Below are 23,190 nucleotides of genomic sequence, written 5' to 3' on the forward strand. Positions count from 1 at the left end.
TAATTGTAGTAGAAGCCCACAGCTGAAATACTGGAAACACTGATGCAATTCATTCGGGAATTTATTTTTTTCTAAAGCTGAACAAAACCTAATTATGAATTAGAAACATTTAAATGGCAACTCTTAACCTATAGTGCAAACACCAGATTCCACAAAACTGAATTCCTTTGTCAGTAATCCAATATTTAGTAGTAGCTGCTGCTTTTGTGGTTGTTGGTTAGTTAAAATTAAGTAATGATTCCAATTTGAAGATAAAGTTTCAGTGTGAATTTTAGTAAAACAGTCATAAAAATACCTGAGACATACTAGAAAATAAGATTTTCCCTCATGTTAAAAAAAAAAAAAACTCTGCAGACTTTTATTTGAAGCCCACCTTTTGAAAATCACAAATCTTAGCCCTAACATTTCATAATCATTTCCTAGTGTTTTGTTTCACTTTTTCAATGAATAATATTTCCCCATTTAAATTTCTCAAGGCATTGATTGCTGGAAAATTTCCCACACGTGCCCTCTGATTGTCCCTTATGGACATCAGTGAATTAAACTTGGTACATGTCAGCTACACATTCATTGTCTCCTTTCTCAGCTGAGCTTGTGAATGAACCCCCATCAAAGGCTCCAAAGTCTTAGAAGTACTAATATGTTAAGAAAAATACATTTTTAAGGGTCAAAACAAAGTTACACAGAAGCAGATATCAGGGAAGGACTTCAAAAGTCCTCCTCAGCAACGAGTGTCCGTGACTTCTTGAGATTCTTCAGTTTATCAATGGCAGAAGTTACTAAAATCTCTCCATGAATTTTGTTGTCTCTTGTTCGCACGTTTACAGCATTATTTATCTTTTCCTTTTCTCCAACCACTGCAGAAAAGGTAAAGAAATGTATTTTGAATCAGCAATTTGCCAAACGTTAAGTCAGCAGTCCCATGACAAGTTTTTATCAAGTTTTTATTCGTTATTAATAAATATCATCTAATGAGCATTAGGTTCATCCTCTGAGTTTCTTGAGGGAAGGAATGACTTCTGATCCCATCTCTCTATTGTCCACTTGAGAGAACAGCTCTTGTGGTCCTAGGATGCAAATGAGAGCAGGGAGCTCTTACAGAGTCACTGACTCCACCTGGCATACCTGATGAGCCAAGAGGTGGACACCAGACCCATGCGAGTCAGCCAGAATTTTCTGGAATGTGGGTAAAAAGTTTGTTCTCTCTAGTGACCTATATTGTGAGATGAAGCAGGAATCTACAGCCATGCTTCTTGCCATACAGAAGGAGGAAACCGGTCTGCAGATAAGCAGAACAAAGCAGATATTCAAGAGAAGCATAAAGAACCAGAGCGAGACAGGAACCAGAAATGGGAAGAAATAGTCCTGGTGAGGGTTGGGCTCCTGATTGCTCTTCTAGTGGTTTGGCTATTTAATTCTACCTTTCATGTCATGGGATACTCCAAGACCCTTCCAATAAATGCTGTCTTTGTCTAAACCAACTTGAGATTTCTGCCACCATAAGAAGCCTGATTTAAACACCACAATACCTACTATGATGTCAAACATTATCAATGAAACGCTGTCAATAGAACAACACTATGCATATTTATTTTGCCTTCTACAGACTCTCAACTTACAGGAAATAGCAATACTATGCCTGCAGTTATATCAGTGTTAGTTTCTCTTAATTTTGGAATCATTTTTAAAGCCTAAATTTTAGATTCTGCATCGAATTAGTCATGTGCTAAAAGGACATTTTACTTTTCATCTAAATCTTTTCCTTTGGATCATTTTAAATTTGGGATCTTTTCTTTCCATTAGTTTAAACTTTCCTAATAAGCCAGAAAAGTGAGGGAAAATATTACAGGCCTGTGAGGCTGAAATATAAAGTATATAATTCTACTGATGGGATCATTTTCACAGTTGTTTTCATTGTTGGCTTGCAATACTAACTATTGCTAGTAAAACTATCCCAGAGGATTCAGGTGAAACTTTATAACTCTTCTTCCAGCAAACAATAAAGAATACCTAGGAACAGCTAAGCCAGGAACACTATGGACTCTTCTTTTTGTATAAGTATTAAGTAGTTGAACCATATTTATTTGGTCTTTTGGAATTGAAGTGAAAAAAAAAAAGCATTTGTAAAAATATATACAAACTTAAATTACCCAAAATAAAATTATACTGAGCCAGCTGTGCATTTCGTATTTTCTTATTTAGTGTACAATTATGATCTAAGTCAACGTCAGCCATAAATCCTTCTTCAAAAAATTCACTGGATACCTAGAAGAAAATGAAACACCTTTATTGTTACATTATGGTCCCTAGCCTCCAAAAAGACCCCTGTTGTTCCCCACTCTTGGTATTCACACCCTTGTATAGTTCCCTGCTCACTATACCAGAGAGGGTCTCTGTGACCATAAATAAGTGCGGAAGTGTTGGCACATCATTTCTGAGACTAGTTTATAAAAACCTGCAGCTCCCATCTCTCTCAGATCACTCGCTCTGGGGGAAACCAGCCACCATGCTGTGAGGACATTCAGGCCACTTGTGAAGAAGCCCCGGTGGTGAGGAGCTGTATCCACCAACTGTGAGTGAGCTCTGAGGCCTGCAGCCCTGGCCAACAGCCTGACTGCAGCCACAGGAGATGCTCTGTGCCAGAATCCACCAGCTGAGCTGTTCCCAGACCCTGACTCATAGGAACTGTGAGATAATAAATGTTTATTGTTTAAAGCTGCTAAGTTTTGGGGTCACTTGTGATACAGCAACAGATAACATTCTTCCCTAATAGAGCCATGTAGACATGAATACATATGTTTTAAAATACTAATTTCTCAAAAACATTAAGAAATGAAATAGTTCTGATACAGCTGCAGAGACATGATTCATGTGTTACCACCAACTGCTGAAAACATGGTTTAAGTTAATGTGTCAGTTCTGCAATATTTTAAAGCATGAAGGACATTCCAAATTGATGACCTACACAGAATACATGCAAGATTATTATGTACTTTAAACATCTCTGATTTTACCTGAAGTGCATATTTTTCACAAGTTGGCCCCACAGGGATGACCATTACCTGACGAGGAGATAGCCAGAAAGGCCTGAAAAATACATAACATATGTATTTTCAAAGTATAATAATGGTTACTTATTACATGATTTTCAAATAACCAAAGATTCTTTTAAAGACTTCACAAGAGGGCAGTTTCAGTAGAGCAGCATGGAAGAAAACCAAATTATATTAAAGTTTGAAGGCAGCAAAGTAAACAAAAGGATAATTTTGGAATTTTGATAGCACAAGTGTAGGTAGAATGAGCTGGCAGACAGCCCAAAGGGCTGATCATGCACTTACTGTATGCCCCAGCAACTGCACTCCTGGGCGCTTGTCCCAGAGAAATCAAAGCATATGTTCACACACGATACTGCACACTAATGTCCACAGCAGCTTTAATCAGCAAAAAAAAAAAAAAAAAAAAAAAAGGAACCAACTAATTTATCTCAAAACAACATGGATTGCTTTCAAGGGAATTCCACTGAGTGAAAAGAAGCCTACTTCAAAAGTTTGTGTACTGTATAAATTCATTTATGTAATATTCTTTATATGACAAAATGATGGAGCTAGAGAACACGTTCATATGTTGTCAGATAAGAGGACAGGGGTGGGATGGTTTGAGTGTGGGGAAAAAAGGGGAGCAGGAGGGAGCCTTACAAGTGATGGAACTGTCCTGTGCCTTGACTGGTGGTATTACACCATCTGTCCATGTGACACAGCTAAATACACATTCACACAAATGAATGCATGTGAGGCTGGTGAAATCTGAACAAGGTTGGTGGATAGTCTCAATGTGTACTTCTTGGTTGTGATACTGTATCTAGTTTTGCAAGATGTTACCATTGGGGAAAACTGGGTAAAGAGTGTGCTGAACCTCTCTGTATAACTTTTTTTTTTTTTTTTTTTTTTTTTTTTTGAGATGGAGTCTTGCTCACCCAGGCTAGAGTGCAGTGGCGCGATCTCGGCTCACTGCAACCTTCGCCTCCTGAGTTCAAGTGATTCTCCTGGCTTAGCCTCCTGAGTAAATGGGATTACAGCCATTGCCACCACACCCAGCTAATTTTTGTATTTTCAGTAGAGATGGGGTTTCACCATGTTGGCCAGGCTGGTCTCGAACTCCTGACTTCAGGTGATCCACCCACCTCAGCCTCCCAAAGTGTTGGGATTACAGGTGTGAGCCACCACGTCCGGCCTCTGTATAACTTCTTACAATGATGTGTGAACCTACGATTATTTCAAAATACAATTTTTCTAAAAAAAAAAAAAGATGGCAGGGTAGGTATAAGCAATGTCTGCTGTGGGGCATGTTTGCCTTTTCCCTGTCATAGTGAGTATTTAGTCTGAAGGTGAAAGGATATGCAAAGAGGACTATTTCAGATAGCACTTTATGAATGTGCATATTTATATATTTATTCTCAAATTATAAACACAAAATAATACATGATAAATGGCAAAACACAGAAATACAGGTTATATAATAGAAAGTACATGTTTTCTTTTGAGCTCTGTCCTTACCCCATCCTCAGCCCTACTTCCCTAAAGGACCCACATTTTAGCCATCTTTACTTTTGGCTCCTGGGGAGATTTCCCCACAAGCCTGACTGCTGTCTGAAGTCTGGATGTATGAAGTGCAGGGATTATACCTCAGTCTCTGCGACAAAGGAAGGCATGCTCAGTGCACTGGCCCCAACCACCTCCTGTCTCCCTCTCCATCTCCTATTTCACTAGTTCTCTCTCTTTTTTTTTTTTAAACCACTTTCACTGCACCATTCTAATGCAAGACACCATCATCTCTCACCTATGGTAAACTGTTTAAAACCAACTGGAAAGAAATATAAACATGTTAACTCATACTCAGGTGGCACACATATTCATATCCATACTTTTGGGTTAACTGTAACTTCAATAGCTTAGAAACTCCATGATACCTAAGTGTATTTCTCTTTGATCACAAAATATCAGGAATATACACAGACTCTCCAGCTACCCAGGACTTTTGGAAGACACTTTGTTTGGGACACTTCCCACCTTATGCTTCCTGCTCAAAAATTTGCTTCCCCAGCCTCGCTGGGCATGAATGCTAGTATGCATGGGTGTGATCTAGGTTCTGCTAATGTATAAACATGGCACTCTGACTTAAGACAGAGTGGAGAAGGAGGCACCACATGGAATCCATTCTGGCAAGGAAGGGTGATGCAGAGACATGAAGCTTTTGGAGGAACTGGTTGCAGTGACCCTAGCAGTATCATCCAGTGCCCAGTGTCCACAATGGGAGCTGCAGGGACTGAGCCCAGCAATAGTAGCAGTGGGGGCAGTAGTTTCTGAAAAGAGAACTAAATTGCATGAGCAGATGCTCAGCCAATTTCTAAAAATGGAATGGCAGGTAGAAATTTCACAGGTGGTTACTGGTTTGCAGCATTTCCACATACTAGGATGCATCATCACAAGATGTTGTCTGCCAGCTGGTGCCATAACTGCTAGTAAAGCTACTTGCTTCTGAGTGCATGGTGACAGTAGTGAATCCCATAATGTCAGTGCAATGCTTTACTTATTTGCTATAAAATCTCTTTCATAGTCAGAAGCACTGTTGTGTTGCTGGCAGCACATAAGTACATATTTGGTGCCACTGGCAGAAGCATGGCAGCAAAGAAGAGCAAAGCAAAATCCACAGAGGGTCTCTCTTCAGTGAGAACGAGGCATTGGTCCTTACATGACGAAAGGGATTCAATGTAATCAACCTGCTACAAGACCACTGGCTGTTCCCCCAGGTTATGGTATCATCCTGGGGGATCACAACTGTGATCACTACTGATGGCAACCAGAATCCTCAGAAGAGATGTAGCCAGATGGAACTTAGTGAGGCAAAGTCCATATTGTTGAGCCCTTGCATATCCACCAGTGGCCACTTTGCCCATGAGCCACTAAGCAACAACTAGGGAAAAAAATAAGCTGATTTTAACAGAATGGGTCCTCTTGTATTAGAATATTGAAAAATTCCTCAACAGTGGGGGCCTTTTGATGGCAATACCACCTCTGTTGGCCCATTCTGAGTGATCATCCACATTTCTGCTTCCCAAATCTATGTAATTTATTTTTCAGTCTAATTACTTCCAGATCTTTGACCTTGTGGCCAAAGCAGTAACTAAAGCCCATGCATCCATGTAGCTCCATACCTCCGGCCATTCTTCCTTCCAGGCAAAAAGGACAACAAGATGCACCACTCAAAATTTTGCACTTTAGGACACTTCCTTTCCCCACTGTCATCCTAATTGGGCTGTGCTGCTAAGTCATCCTCTTTGAGTTTGTGCCATTTATGAATCAGGTTTACATGTTTTTCTCCTCAGTGGCTGTAGGGAACCCCAAAGGCAAACAATATGGGTTGAAGGAAGGATGACTGGAGGGCAAGAGGTGGTACCTAGGAGTGTGGGTCACATGTTTTCAAGACAGCAACTAGATCTCTGAAGGGCTTGAAATAGGTAAAAAGATAACTTTAATTCTACCGAGTCCCGCAAAAGGTAAATGGTACATTTTTATGCCACTCTCCCTTAGTTTTTGTTTTCTGATCTGGCAAATGGAATAATAATTATTTATTTGCTGTTTGGATACTTGCTAATTGTAAGGCAGGAAATGCCCTTTCTTTTGTTACTACTTTTATCTTTTACACATGATGTTTTAAGAATAGAAATATTTTTAAAAAGGAAAAATAAGTAAATTAATAAAAATTAAAAAGAATAATAGACATATAGCTTTTTTTCCATATCACTTACCATTTTCCCCCATAGTTTTCTGAAAGAATGGCTATCATTCTTTCCACTGATCCCAAAATGGCTCGATGAATGATCACAGGTCTCTTCTTATCATCCCCATCCTTACTAAAAAATGAAAATTATACATTTAAGTCTTTTCCTAAGAGTCAATAACTATCTTCTAGCCTTATATTTTGAGAACAGATTTAGATTAGTGATATCAGATATCTCTCCATTAACCTTATTTGTTCTGTGACTGTCTTGTTTTCTCATTGCTTTGTTTCCTAATCTTTTTTCTTTTACTTTAAAAACTTTAATTAGAGAACACTGAAACATATACAAAAGTAGAGAGAACAGTATAATGAACTTCCACATACCCTCTCTCAGCTTCACAAAATGTCAACTCCCAGTCAATCTCATCTGATCTAAATGCACCCCCATTCTTGCCACTATCTCCCACATTATAATCTTCATTTTTAAAATGTTCCTGATATGTGTTCTTGAAGTCCACTGGTCAAATTCCCTGAAACCCTCGTGAGGTATACCTTACATTTAATTATTCCCTCTCCCCCTTAGGAAAAAAAAAATGAAAAAAGCAAATGATGACTTAGTTGTAATGAAGTTAGCCACTTCAAGATTTCTGCACAAGTTTCTCAGAAAGATAAATTTCACATTATTGCAACAAATGTAACATGTGACACTTACAAAGTTCTTGTGACAAATTTTTATCTAAAACTTATACCAGATAGCTACTACTAAAATAAATAAAACAAATTTAACAAATAAATAATAAAGTAAAACAAACAAATAAAAACAGAGAAACCCATTCATTAAACCTACTTCAAATGAGTTATAACTGGATATCATCACTGCCAGCCATTTCTGCTAAGAGCCATTGTAAAATAACTGCAGGCAAAACCCTGTCTAGACCCTACAGGAAGCTTTGGGGTAGGGGTGGGCGGCTTGAGTCCATTTCTATGCAGGTATATGAAGAAATTAATCCCACAAATTGAAACCAGTATGAAATATTCCTGAATATTACATCATGTTGATTTTGTGTGGGGAAGAAAGAGAAGCAAGCTGATCCTTTCACAGAGCCTGGGTATCCAAAATTTCTGTCCCATCATCTCTTTTAATCATGTCTAGACTTAAGAAGAGCAAATAGTGACATAAACTACGATTACACATCTATGCTATCAGATAAACGTTGCAATGAATGCCAAATTCCCCCAAAATAACCCCAGTGGATTTGCTTACAATTATATTAGATTAATAGATAAATTTGAAGAGAATAACTTCGCAAATGTTGATTCTTCTCATTCCAAAGTGTGGTATGAATCTTCATTTAAATAACTTTTTTATGGTATTTGAGAAAATTTTATAGTGTATGCTTATAAATAACATCTATAGTCATGTGTTGCCTAATGACATTTTGGTCAACAATGGACTGCATATATGATGGTGGCCCTATGAGATAACAAAGAAGCTGAAAAATTCTTATCATCTAGTGATTTGTGTTACAAGCACCTACAGCATTCAGTACAGTAACATTCTGTAAAGGTTTGTAGCTAGGAGCAATAGGCTATCCCATATAGCTTAAGTGTGTAGTGCCCTATTATCATCTACGTTTGTGTAAGTACACTCTGTGATGTTCACACAACGACACATTTCTCAAAACATATCCCTGTCATGACTATATTTATGGGGATGCATGACTATATTTATATTTATTGTTAAGTTTATTCATATTTTCTATTTTGTTGTTGCTGTTGCTTCTGAAATGTTTTTTTCCATTGCATTTCCTAGCAGATTATTGCTAATATTATAAAGCCAAATTGATTTTTGCATTTCTACCTTCCTTTATTATTAGTCCCCATTTTCTCCATTTGATTCTGTTGGATTTCTCTATATTTTAACATCTACAAATAATTTTATCTCTTTTTTATATCTTTTTATCTCTTTCATGTATTTGTAATCCCAGAATAATTTTGAGTAACAATACAAATAGTAGTCATATTCATCTTCTTCCCAACTGTGCTGAGATGTTATTGCTGTTTTCTGATAAAGGCTCTTTATCATGATAAGGAAATTTTTGTTCATTTCACAGGAATGAATGTTAACTTTTATCTGACGCCTTTCTGCATGCTGAATGTAATGAATGACAACAGCACACTCTCATCCATCCCTGCTTTTTCAGGGAAAAACCCTTACTCAATTATGGTGATGACCTTGATGCTTCTCTCTCCTCTTATACATAAGCCTGAGCAAATCACATCAGTTCTTCCTCCAAAATACACTCCCAGTACCCCTACTTTGTTCATCTCTATGCCACCTGGCTCCAACTGTCACCGTTTCTTACCTGATCTGCAATCCACTGCTTTCACTTTTGCTTGCCTACTCACCATTTGCCACACAACACCTATGATGGCTGGCTGGGCTGATTTGTTTCTCCTCCACATCCTCCTTAAATGAGGAGTTTCACTTGCATTCTGATGGCCCTAAAGAATTTTGTTGTAGGACTGATCCTGAAGGTTTGACTTCTTACTAATAGTTGTAACCCTTATTCCTCCAAAAGGGAGAGATTAGACTTTTCAGAGTCCTACTAACTCCACTGTACCAATCAGCAGAAAGTTAGGGGTCAAATCCCAGAAGCTTTTCCATTTTGGCACATGGTGTGACCTATGGGACTTGGCCACTGGGTGGCGAACACATGGAACAGATCTGAATATCACTATAAAGGCTTCGGTAACTGAACTGACACCGAACCACAGCCCACAAAAGTGGGTTGGAAATTTCCACCTGAACCTAACCAGGCAGATTCACTGCCAAAACAAGACAACCTCCTTAGGATTTAAAGAAGACACAGCATCTCATAATATTCAAAATGTTCAGGATATAATCCTAAATTACTTAGCATATGAATCATTGGAAAATTCTCAATTTGTGAGAAGAAAAGACAAACAACAGTCCAGCACAAGAAAACACAAATGATGGAATTACCAAAGGCTAGAAACAGCCATTATAACTGTACCCTAAAAAGTAGGGTAAACACACCTGGAGTGACTGGAAAGACTTAAAGTCTCAGCAAGAAATATAAAATATGAGCAACAGACATTGTAGAATTGAAAACTACAATGACAGAAAGTTTTAAAGAGTCATTAGATGGATTCGGTAGCAACAGAGATGATAAAGAGTTGGTGAATTTGAAGATAAGTAAATAGGATGTATCCAATCTGAAAGATATACAATGAAAGACCGAAGGAAGCATAAACAGCCTCAGAAAACTGGAAAAATACCAAAAGGTCTAATATTCAGGTCACCTGAGTCCCAGAAGAAGAGACATAGCAGAAAAGAAATATGGAAAAACAATGGCTGAAAACTATCCAACTTTCACAAACCAATAACTTACAGATCCAAGAAGTTCAAACCTCCACAACATAAATTTGAGTAAGTCCACAGTCAGATACATCACAATCATGTGACACATAAAGGAAAAGTGACTCAAATTACTGCATATTTCTCATCAGAAACCATAAAAGCCAGAAGGATGTGTAACAATATTTTTTTGTGTTTTGACTTTGCAAGAAAATATACAACTTAAAAAATAAAATCTCCAAACTAAGCAGTTCATCAAAAATATTTCGGCCTACAGCCTACAGAAACTGCTACCATTTAGAACTGTACAGCATTATCATCTCAGTGTGTAGTGGCACACATGCAAATACCATACGAGGACACATTACAACTTAGGAACTCACATTTGTTCAACACTGTAAACAACATATAGTGTAGATGACAGGAAAGCTCTCATGTAATGTTTATTTCACAAACATGACCTTGGAAGAATAAGATAGCATCTCAGTTATTTACATAAAAATAGAAAAATCAGCTTGAGTTTAAGGTGGCAAATCTTTCTGTAAAACTAGCCAATCTTTCACCCAGATTGAAGTTTTAAAATTTGCTCTTTGAACAGGGATAATGACATCTTATTGCAAATAATGTAAAATATTTTTTAACTACTCAGGTCATATTTTGTATTAAATTTAATAAAAAGTAAAAGTAAGAAAGCTAAGTTTTTACTTTGGGAAATGTTAACATTTATGCACAAGATGAGAGCAAGACTTAAAAAAACAACTTGATAGAACTCAGGAACCCCTCCAATAAATGTAAACATTGGAAGACTTCAGAATTTATTTCAAGATCCTCACTAAATCATTGGAGCAGTAATGTTCTAATATTTATCTCATTGTAAGCATCAAAATTGTTCTATATTTTCACTACATAAATTTTATTTCATGTCTACTCTGGAAATGAGATGCAACAAAGGTTAACACAAAAATGGATGTCTCTGTTTTTAAATTAGAAGATGAGTGTTCTGGGCCAGGAGCAGTGGCTCACGCCTGTAATCCCAGCACTTTGGGAGGCTGAGGTGGGTGGAGTTAAGGAGTTCGAGACCAGCCTAGCCAACATGGTGAAACCCTGACTCCACTAAAAATACAAAGTTTAGCCAGGCATGGTGGTGCATGCTTGAAGTCCCAGTTACTCAGGAGGCTGAGGCAGAAGAATTGCTTGAACCCAGGAGTTGGAGGTTTCAGTGAGCCAAGATTGTGCCACTGCACTCCAGCCTGGGCAACAGAGCAAGACTCCATCTCAAAAAAAAAAAAAGAACATGAGTGTTCAAAGTTTGCATTAACCTCAGAAGTGTCCTCTTGCCATACTACTAATTTAATATATATATTTAAACAATATTTTTAAAATATTAAAAGTAAGTAACTATCAACCCAGAATTGTACAATCAAAGAAGAAGGTTATTTTCTTTGAAAGTACAACAAAATAAAGACATTCTCACATGAAATAAAATAAGGCAATTCATCTCCAACTGATCTGCTTTAAATAAACTTTTTTTTCTGTTATATCTTCAGATATATGAGAAATGATACTAGAGTGAACCCTGGAACATCAGGAATGAAACAAGATCAACAGATATGGTAAATATTTGATAAATATAATGTTCTCCTAAGCTCTTTAAAATGTACTATGATTGAAAACAAAAATTATAATATTGCTTATGAGGTTGTTAATGTGTATGACATGTAGTATGTAGTATGCCTTCCAAAATTAATTTTTTTAAATAACAAGACTTGAAAGTCAAAATTGTGCCTTGATCCATGGGCTGCAGAATGAATGCTGTGTTAGCAGGCATGAAAAAACATTAATCTCCTTCTACATCTCCATCAGAGCTCTTGGATGACCAGGTGCATTGTCAATGAACAGTAATCTTTTGAAATAAATCTTTTTTTTATTTTTTTTTATTTTTTTCCTGAGCAGTAGGTCTCAACAGTGGGTTTAAAACATTCAGTAAACCATGCTGTAAACAGATGTGCTGCCATCTAGGTTTTGTTGTTCCATTTCTAGAACACAGGCAGAGTAGATTTAGCATCATTTGTTAAGGGTTCTAAAATTTTCTGAATGGTAACTGAGCATTGGCTTCAATTAAAGTCATGAGCTGCATTAGCTCCTAATAAGAGGGTGAGCCTATCCTTTGAAGTTTTGAAGACAGTCATTGACTTTTCCTCTTTAGCTATGAAAGTCCTAGAGGGTATCTTCTAATAGAAGGTTGTTTCATATATATTGAAAATCTGTTGTTTAGTGTTGTCATCTTCATCATTGGTCTTAGCTAGATCTTCTGGATAACTTGCTGCAGTGTGTACATCAGCACTTGTTGCTTCACTTTGCACTTGTATATTATGGAGATGGATTTTTTTTTTTTTTTTTTTTTTGAGATGGGAGTTTCACTCATGTTGCCCAGGCTGGAGGGCAATGGCATGATCTTGGCTCACTGTAACTTCTGCCTCCTGGATTCACGTGATTCCCCTGCCTCAGCCTCCCAAGTAGTTGGGATTACAGGCACCCACCACCACACCCAGTTTTTTTTTTTTTTTTGTATTTTTGTATTTTTGTATTTTTAGTAGAGATTGGGTTTCACCAACCATACGGGGTTGGCCAGGCTGGTCTCGATCTCCTGACTTCAGGTGATCCACCTGCCTTGGCCTCCCGAAGTGCTGAGATTACAGGCATGAGCCAGTGCACCTGGCCCTGGAGATGGCTCTTTTAATTTCATGAACCAACCTCTGCTAGTTTCAAACTTTGCTTCTGCAGCTTCTTCACCTCTCTGTCTTCACAGAATTGAAAAATTAGGGCTTTGCTCTGGATTAGTCTTTGGCTTCAGGGAAACTTACTCCACATCAGCAAGAAGGCTGTTTCACTTCCTTATCATTTGTGTTCATTGGAGTAGCACTTTTAATGTCCTTCAAGAGCTTTTCCTTTGCATTCACAACTTGGGTAACTGGTGCAAGATACCGAGCTTTTGGCCTGTCTGGGCTTTCAACAGTCCTTCCTCACTAAGCTTCATCATTTCTAGCTTTTGATTTAAGGTGAGAGACTTATGACTCTTCTTTACACCTGAATATTTACGGGCTGTTGTAGGTTATTAATTAGCCTAATTTCAATGTTATTGTGCCTCAGGGAATAGGGAAGGCTGAGGAGAGGGAGAGAGATTAGGGAGTGGCCAGTGGAGCAGTCAGAACAGACAATATTTATTGATAAAGTTCACCATTTTAAATTGGCATAGTTCATGGTGCCCCCCCCAATTACAATAGTAATATCAAATATCACTAATCACCATAACAGATACAATAATAATGAAAAAGTTGAAACACTGCAAGGATTACCTAAATGTGACACAAAGACATGAACAGTAAGCCCATGCTGTTGGAAAAATGGCACTGATAGACTTGCTCGACACAGGGTTGCCACAAACCTTCAGTTTATAAAAAATGCAACATCTGTGAAGTGCTATACAGTGAAGCACGATAAAACAAGGTGTGCCTGTATATATATACAGTCGTGCACTGCGTAACAGTGTTCTGGCCAACAACAGAGCACATATATGACAGTGGTCCAGTAAGATTATAATGGAGCTAAAAATCTTCCCATTATTCAGATGTTTGTGGTGATAAACCTACCACGCTGCCAGCTGTATAAAAGGACAGCACCTACAATTATGTACTGTACATAATACTTGATAATGATAATGAACAACTATGTTACTGGTTTATGTATTTACTACACTGTACTTTTAATTGTTATCTAAGGTAAGTATTCTTTCATTTACTTTTTAAAAAAAAAGTTAGCTGTAAAACAGCCTGAGGCTGGTCTTTCAGGAGGTATTCCAGAAGAAGGCACTATTATCACGGGTGATGACAGCCCCAAGTGTGTTACTGCCCCTGGAACCTTCCACTGGGACAAGAAATGGAGGTGGAAGACAGTGATATTGATAACCTTGGCCTTGTGTAGGCCTAGGCTACTAGGCTGATGTATGAACTAGGCTGATGTATGTGTTTGTGTCTTAGTTTTTAACAACAAAAAAACGTAAAAGTAAAAAATTTTTAAACTTTTTAATATAAAAATGTTTATAGAATAAAGATATAAAAAATATTTTTGTACAACTGTAATGTATTTGTGTAAGGTAAGTGCTATAATAAAAGATTCAAAAGTTTTAAAATGTCAAAAATATATAAAGTAAAAAAGTTACAGTAAGCTAAGGTTAATTTACTATTGAAGAAAAAAGTTATTTAAATTTAGTGTAGCCTAAATGTACAGTGTTTATAAAGTCTACAGTAGCATACACTAATGTCCTTGGCCTTCACATATACTTACAACTTACTCACTGACTCACCTGGAGCAACCTCCAGTTATGCAAGCTCCATTCATGGTAAGTGTCCTAAACAAGTGTACCATTTTTTATCTTTTATACCTATTTTTACTGTACCTTTTCTATGTTGAGATATGTTTTGATACATAATTACCTTACCACTATGTTACAGTTGCCTACAGTATTCAGTACAGTAACATGCTTTACAGGTCTGTAGCCTAGAAACAATAGTCCAGACCATATTAGCCTAGGTATGTAGTAGGCTCTACCACCCGGGTTTGTGTAAGCATGCTGTGTGATGTTCACGCAGTGACAAAAATCACCTAATAATGCATTTCTCTGAACATATCCCTGTTGTTAAGCAACACATGAGTGTATACATAGTAATTCCAGAGCAACCACTAAAAACTATAGAGATATAGCCAAAAACTTTCAATAGCTAAATTAAGATGAAATACTCAAATATATTCAAATAATACAAAAGAAAGTAGGAAAAGGGAAATAGATGAATGCAAAAGCACAAGAACAAACAGAACAAATAACAAAATGGTAGGCCTAAATCCAAATATCAATAATTACATTTAAAGGAAATGGTCCCACCTAGCACCCAGAGTTTGATTTTTTTTATTTTTTCATTTTTTTCTTTTTAAATTTTTTTTTATTATACTTTATGTTCTAGGGTACATGTGCACAACATGCAGGTTTGTTACATATATATACATGTGCCATGTTGGTGTGCTGCACCCATTAACTCAACATTTACATTAGGTATATCTCCTAATGCTATCCCTCCCCACTCCCCTGTCCCCACAACGGGTCCCGGTGTGTGATGTTCCCCTTCCTGTGTGATATTGGTCTAAAATTCTCTTTTTTTGTTGTGTCTCTGCCAGGCTTTGGTATCACGATGATGTTGGACTCATAAAATGAGTTAGGGAGGATTCCCTCTTTTTCTATTGATTGGAATAATTTCAGAAGGAATGGTACCAGCTCCTCCTTGTACCTCTGGTAGAATTCAGCTGTGACTCCATCTGGTCCTGGACTTTTTTTTGGTTGGTAGGTTATTAATTATTGCCTCAATTTCAGAGCCTGTTATTGGTCTATTTAGAGATTCAACTTCTTCCTGGTTTAGTCTTGAGAGAGTGTATGTGTCCAGGAATTTATCCATTTCTTCTAGGTTTTCCAGTTTATTTGCGTAAATGTGTTTATAGTATTCTCTGATGGTAGCTTGTATTTCTGTGGGGTCAGTGGTGATATCCCCTTTATCATTTTTTATTGCATCTATTTGATTCTTCTCTCTTTTCTTCATTAGTCTTGCTAGCGTCTATCAATTTTGCTGATCTTTTTTAAAAAAAGGATTCATTGATTTTTTGAAGGGTGTTTTGTGTCTCTATCTCCTTCAGTTCTGCTCTGATCTTAGTTATTTCTTGCCTTCTGCTCGCTTTTGAATGTGTTTGCTCTTGCTTCTCTAGTTCTTTTAATTGTGATGTTAGGGTGTCAATTTTAGATCTTTCCCGCTTTCTCTTGTGGGCATTTAGTGCTATACATTTCCCTCTACATACTGCTTTAAATGTGTCCCAGAGATTCTGGTATGTTGTATCTTTGTTCTCATTGGTTTCAAAGACTATCTTTATTTCTGCCTTCATTTTGTTATGTACCCAGTAGTCATTCAGGAGCAGGTTGTTCAGTTTCCATGTAGTTGAGTGGTTTTGAGTGAGTTTCTTACTCCTGAGTTCTAGTTTGATTGCACTGTGGTCTGAGAGACAGTGGGTGTGGGACCCTCTGAGCCAGGTGCGGGATATAATCTCCTCATGTGCCATTTGCTAAGACCCTTGGTAAAGCACAGTATTAGGGTGGGAATGACCCGATTTTCCAGGTGTTGTGTGTCATGGTTTCCCTTGGCTAGGAAAGGGAATTCCCTTCCCCCTTGCGCTTCCCGGGTGTGGCAATGCCTCGGCCTGCTTCGGCTCTTGCTCGTTGGGCTGCACCCACTGTCCAGCACCCACTGTCCGACATGCCCCAGTGAGATGAACCCGGTACCTCAGCTGGAAATGCAGGAATCACCTGTCTTCTGTGTCACTCATGCTGGGAGCTGAAGGCTGCAGCTGTTCATATTCAGCCATCTTAAGATTGTTTATCCCAGATTTTGATTTCTAAATATCATTGTATTGTATTTCTTGGTTCTATAATTTCCATTCCTCGTTGGAAAAATGACTGAATCAAAAGCTGGGTCAGGGAACGTACAAGATGAGCATTGAACACCTTACAGTGCCAGTGAGTAAAGCAAGTGCTTAAAAAAAAGGAAAAAGGATGACATATGTTAAAGGGCCACAGGAGCCAATATAAATTACCTCCCAATGGCAAAGGCTGGCATAATTTGAGCAATAAAGATTTGTAATGTAGTATTTTATTATAACCCAAACTATAAAATATTTGCAAGCCTATACTTATATAAATTAATAACTGGACAAATAAACAAATGGAGAAGGGATAAATCTTCTTTATAGAAGAATTACACAAAATATGTGCAGATATTCCCCTCTCCAGAAGGTGAAGCATAAGCATAAGCTTAAATGTGGATTGGACTCAATAAAGAGTATAGAAAGGGAAAAACAGTAACTTTACAGGGGGAAGCCTGGCAAACATTATTTTAACTAAGTGATCAAGGTTAACATCACTAGTTATAAATCATATCATACATGCACACCTTTATGGGATATGATGAGAAGGAACTTAATCTCTGTGGTATTCTTTCCAGAAACCCATAACGCTAGTCTAATCATGAGAAATATATTAGACAAACTCCAATTGAGAGACAGTCTACAAAACACCTGACCAGTTCTCTTCAAAATTGTCAAGGTGATGAACAAGGAAGGACTGAGAAACTGTCATGTATCAAAGGAGACTTTGGGATAGGTTGACTAGATGTATCCCTGAGTTGGATCCTGGAATAGCAAAATGACATTAATGAAAAACATGAAATCCAAATAAAGTCTGCAGTTCAGTTTATAATAATGTACCAATGTTAGTTTCTTAGTTTAGAAAATGTAGCATGATTGTGTAACATGCTAACTTTAGTAAAAACTGAATGGAAGATATATGAGAACTCTTGTATTATCTGTGTAACTTTTCTGTCAATCTAAAATTATTCAAAAATTAAAAACTAAGTTCAAAAAAGTAAGTTTTTCAATGCACCAATTACAAGAAAGATTGTCATAATAGATTTTTTAAAAGCCAAGACACAACAATATGCTGTCTAGAAGAAATCCACTTTGCAGATTAAAAGCAAAAGGATGGGAAAAGACATAGATATACCATGTGTGCAAACACGAATCGAAATAAAGCTGGCTGTATTAGTGTCAGACAAAGTAGACTTTACAGCAGAAATATCAGGGATAAAGAGGGACACTGCATGTTATGATAATGGAGATAAAAGAGTAAATTCACCAAGAAGACCTAAAAATTCTAAATATGATGCACCTAACAACAGAGCTTCAAAGTACATGAAGGAAAAACTGAAAGGCGAAAACTACAAGTCCACAATTACCACTGGAGACTTCCACACTCCTCTCTCAGTCATCAATAGGAAAAAGATAAAATCAGTAAGGGTGCAGAAGAACTGAACACCACCAACAATCAACAAATCTGACTGACTTTTGCAAAACATTACACCCACCAACAGCAGAAAACACATTCTTTACAAGTACACCTGAAATATTCAAACCTGAACACATTTAAGAGCACTGAGACCATACAAAATGTTTTCTGACCTAGTGGGATTGAACTAGAAATAAATAATGAAAGATAACTGCTAAATCATCAAACACGTAAATATTAAAAAACACATTTCAAAACAATCCATCAGTCAAAGAGGAAGTTTCAAGGGAATTAAGAAAGTATTCTGAACTGAATAAAAATGAAAACACAAGATACCAAAAGTTATAAGATATGTCTAAAGCAGTACTTAGAAGAAAATTTATAATATAAAATAAGGGTCAGCAAATTATGGCTTATGAGCCAATTCCAGCCCATATCCTGTTTTTGTAAATAATTTTTTTTGGAATACAGCCACATTCATTAGTTTATGTATTGTCTATAGCCGCTTTCCCACTACAGATGCTTTCCCACTACAATGACAGAGCTGAGTATTTGCAACAAAGATTGTATGGCCTACAAAGCCTAAAATGTTAACAACCTGGCCTTTTATAGACTGTAAGCCTCTGTATTAAATTATATTATAAAAAGAGATAGTCCTCAAGTCAACAATCTAAGTGTCTACCTTAAGAAATCAAAAAAATAAAAGCAAATAAACCCAAAGCAAGCAAAAGGAAGAAAGTAATAAAGAACAGAAATCAATAAAATTGAAAACAAAAATAGAGAAAAATCAGTGAAATTAGAAGTCAGTTATTTTAAAAGATAAATATAATTGATAAATCTCTAGCCAAGCTGACAAAATATATATATATATATATAAACTATATTGTAATATTACTAATATTATGAATGAAAGGGGAGATATTACTATAGGCTCCACAGAAATTAAAAGTATAGTATGGTAACATTATAAACAACTCTATGCATATAATTTTGACAACTTAGATGAAATGGATTAATTCCTTGGAAAGAACAATCTAAATTTTACCAAGAATAAATAGGTAACATGAATGTTCTCTATCTGTTCAAGAAAATAAACTCAGGCTGAGCATGATGGCTCACGCCTGTAATCCCAGCACTTTGGGAGACTGAGGCAGGAGGACTGGTTGAGGCCAGGAGTTTGAGATAAACCTGGGTAACATAATGAGACCCCATTTCTATAAAAAATTAAAATTAGCCGGGCATTGTGGTACATGCCTGTAGTGCCAGGTACTAGGGGGGCTGAGGTGGGAGGATCGCTTGAGCCCAGGAGTGTGAGGCTATGGTTAGCTATCATCACACCACTGCGCTCCAGCCTGCATGCCAAAGCAAGACCCTGTCTCGAAAATATAAAATAAATATAAAAATAAAATAAATACAATAAAATTTAAAAAAATAAAATAATAAACTCCAAGTTTAAAATCTTCCCAAAAGGAAACCTTTAGTACTAGATCGTTTCAATGACAAATTCTACCAAAATTTGAAAAATAAATACCATCAATTCTGCATAATCTCTTCCAGAAAACAGAACAGTATAGAATACTTCCCAGCTCGTTTTATGGGGCCAGCATACTCAGATACTAAAACCAGTTAAAGACAGTACAAGAAAAATACAGACCAATATCCCACATTAACATATGTGCAAATGTTCTCAACAAACTATCAGGAGATTGAATCCAGCAATATATAAAAACAATGACACAGCATGACCAAGTGGATTTTATCTCAGCAAAGTAAGGCTGGTTCAATATTTAAAGTAAATGCAATCTATCATATTAATAGGCTAAAGAAAAAAAATCACATGATCATATAAATTGATGCAGAAAAAGAATTTAACAAAATTCAACATACATTCATAATAAAAACATAGAAAACTAAGATACAGGGAAACTTTTAAATTTGACAGATAATACCTACAAAGGACCTGCAGCTAACATTACACAGTAATCAATGATGAAACATCATCTGCTTGTCTAAGAATGGGAACAAGGCAAGCATGTCTACTCTCATCCCTCTCATTTACCGTAACACTGGAAGCTCTCACCAGTGCGATAAGGCAAGAGAAGGTCATAAAAGTCATATATCAGAATGAGGATCACTGAGGAAAAAAAGTCATATAAATCAGAAATGATGAGTTAAACTGTCCCTATTTGCAGATGGCATGATTGTCTACATAGAAAATCCCAAGAATTCTTAAAAAAAAACAGAAAACCTTCCTAGAACTAGAAAGTAAGTTCAGTAAAGTCTCAGGATACAGGATCAGCATTAAAAATCTACTGTATTTCCTTATACTGGCAATGAACATGTGGATGTGAAGATTGAGAATATAAAACCACTTACAATCACTCAAATCACCCCGAAGTGAAATACTTGGACATTTCTACACCTACATCTACTTCTGCATCTAACAAGATAGGCATAGGGCTTCAATGCTGAAAGAAGGTCATGGATTAAAATAATTAATGTAGTTAAGATGTCAATTGGAAAACTATCCAAACTGATCTCTAGATTTAATGCAATTCCAATAAAAATTCCCACCAGAATTTTTTGTAGACTGTATTAACAGCCAAACAATTAGAATAGACAGTGAAAGCAATTCTGAAATAGAAGAATAAAGTATTCACATTACCTAATTTGAAGACTTCCTATAAAGTTACAGTATTCAAGACAGCACAGTATTGACAAAGGGATAATCAGTGGTTCCATAGAACAGAATTTGTAATCTAGAAACAGACCCACATATATATGTCCAACTAATTTCTGACAAAGATACAAAGGCAAGTCAATGATGAAATAATGGCCTGTTCTCACATCATCTGATGTGTGGACAATTAGACATTTAGATGCAAACAATGAATCTTGACCTAAATGTCACATTGCACCCAATGAACTCAAATCAGATCTTAGAATTACAAAACTTTTGATATAAAACATAGAAGAAAATCTTCATGACCTGTACTTAGGCAGAGCTTATAGATGTGATGCTAAAGCATGATCCATAAAAGAAAAAAATTGAGAAATTAAACTTTATTGAATTTAATAACTCAGGATGAATGGGAAAGTAAAGATATTACAAAAAATGAAAAAGCAAGCTACAGCCCAGGGTAAAATATTTGCGAATCATATATTCCTCCAAGGGCTTGTATCTAGAATATATAAAGAATTCTCAAAACTCAACAGTAAGAAAACAAATCACTCAATTAAAAATTAGCAAAAAGACGTTGGCAGACATTTAACCAAAGAGGATAAATGAATAGCAAACAAGCACATGAAAACATGTTAACATCATTAGCCACTAAAAACATGTAAAATCAAAACATAATGAAATACTACTACACACCTATTAGAACTGCTTAACAAACAAAACCTGACAATACCAAGTACTGGCAAGGATGTGGAACATCTGGAACTCTTTACACATTGCAGGTGAGAATGCAAAATGGTGCAGCGACTCTGGAAAAACAGTTTGGCAGTTTCTACAAAGTTAAATATCCAATTATCATATGACCCATTCCCAGGTATTTAACCTAAAGAAACGAAAAGTTCTATTCACACAAAAACCTACACACTAATACCTACAGCAGCTCTATTCATAATCACCAAGAACTGGAAGCAACCCAAACACCCTTAAATGAGAGACTGGATCCACAATGGCTTACTAGTCAGTGATAAAAAGGAACAAGCTAGCAATACATGCAAAACCATGGATGAATCTCCACAGCACTGTGCTACGTGAAAGAAGCCAGTCTCAGAAGGCTCTATACTGCATGACTCCATTTACATGACATTCTGGAAATGGCAAAACTATCTTGATGGGGAATGCATTAATGGTAGTCCGGGGTTAGGAGTAGGAGGAATGTGTGACCACAAAGAAGCAGCACAAGAGAATAACAGAATCATAATCATTAAGCTGTACACACACACACACACACACACACACACACACACACACGCAGAGAGAGTTAATTCTACTCTATGTTCTTTTTTTTTTTTTTTTTAAAGAAGTTGTTGGCTTACAGTGATAAAATTGCCTTTTTCTCCCTCTGCTTTTTCAAGAAAACATCTCATCCTTAAGACACAGACCCAATGCCAGCATTTTGTGAAGTCTTCCCCTCTGTAACTCAGGGAGAGTCAGCAGCCTGGATCGTGTTTTCATGGCACTTTGTTCATATCTCTACGCTCATGTTTAGTTATCTTCCTCCCCCTACTAGACCAGAAAATTCAAGTTGATTCCCAACTGGATTATGATCAGGTAAACAAATATATATTGAGTGTATAGTACATATACTAGACATTCACTAATGTTTATTTCTGTATTGCTAATACTCAAATGACAAACAATTAGAATATTAGTACTATAATATTTATCACATTCAATCACTCACCTAACATATGTGAGATTAAATCTAATAGGCAGTTGGAAGTCCAGCTGAATTGTAGCACATTGATGGTATCTGCCAATAGCATCCTTGATTTTTATGTCAATCTACAAATTAAATAATGTTTTCTTAGAGAGGATATTTATTTTTCTTTTAAATTTTACTTAAAAGAAGCATATGGTCTACTTACTTTAGGGCCATAAAATGCTCCATCACCTGGGTTCATTTTCCATGGTTCTCCAAATTCCATCAAGCTATTCTGCAGTTGCTTTTTCAAAAGAGGAAAAAAGATAAAATTATACATTGTATTTTTTTTTACATACAGCTCACAAAAGTTGCTATAACTCTTCATTACAGTCTATGTTAGTTCAACATATATTTATTGAGCATCTTTTACATTCAATAAACTATTGAGCAGGGACTACACAGAGATGATTAAGGTGCCACCTGCTCTCAAGAAACAAACATTTCAACTGGGGAGAAAAGATCATTTATAAATTGTTCCAGTGAATTCCAGGTAAGCATTAGGGAGGGGACGCTTGGTCTTCCTCTTAACACAGGTCCCCTGTGCCCTAAACAACAACCAGCTTCTGCCTCCTGGTGACGGTTCCAAGACCCATTCCCCTTGTAGGTGGGGCCTTGACACATGAAAAAGCAGGAAAGCCTTGATCTCACTCCCTCTT

General features: G+C 36.7%; 1 protein-coding gene across 3 annotated transcripts in view; it reads right to left on the reverse strand.

The window, feature by feature from the left end:
- Positions 1 to 43: 43 nt before the first annotated feature.
- TARSL2 (threonyl-tRNA synthetase like 2) overlaps positions 44 to 23,190 on the reverse strand; it is a 78,267-nt gene continuing 55,120 nt past the window's right edge. For all 3 annotated transcript variants that reach the window (XM_025391898.1, XM_025391896.1, XM_025391897.1), the window contains 6 exons: positions 22,698 to 22,775; positions 22,514 to 22,614; positions 6,806 to 6,910; positions 3,015 to 3,087; positions 2,151 to 2,265; positions 44 to 857 (listed from right to left, as the gene is read on the reverse strand). In XM_025391898.1, coding sequence (XP_025247683.1) covers positions 709 to 857; positions 2,151 to 2,265; positions 3,015 to 3,087; positions 6,806 to 6,910; positions 22,514 to 22,614; positions 22,698 to 22,775 — 621 coding nt within the window. In that variant the 3' untranslated portion in view covers positions 44 to 708. The remainder of the gene's footprint in view (positions 858 to 2,150; positions 2,266 to 3,014; positions 3,088 to 6,805; positions 6,911 to 22,513; positions 22,615 to 22,697; positions 22,776 to 23,190) is intronic.

The sequence above is a fragment of the Theropithecus gelada genome, chromosome 7b (assembly GCF_003255815.1).
Source record: "Theropithecus gelada isolate Dixy chromosome 7b, Tgel_1.0, whole genome shotgun sequence".
In the NCBI taxonomy this organism is placed as follows: Eukaryota; Metazoa; Chordata; class Mammalia; order Primates; family Cercopithecidae; genus Theropithecus; species Theropithecus gelada.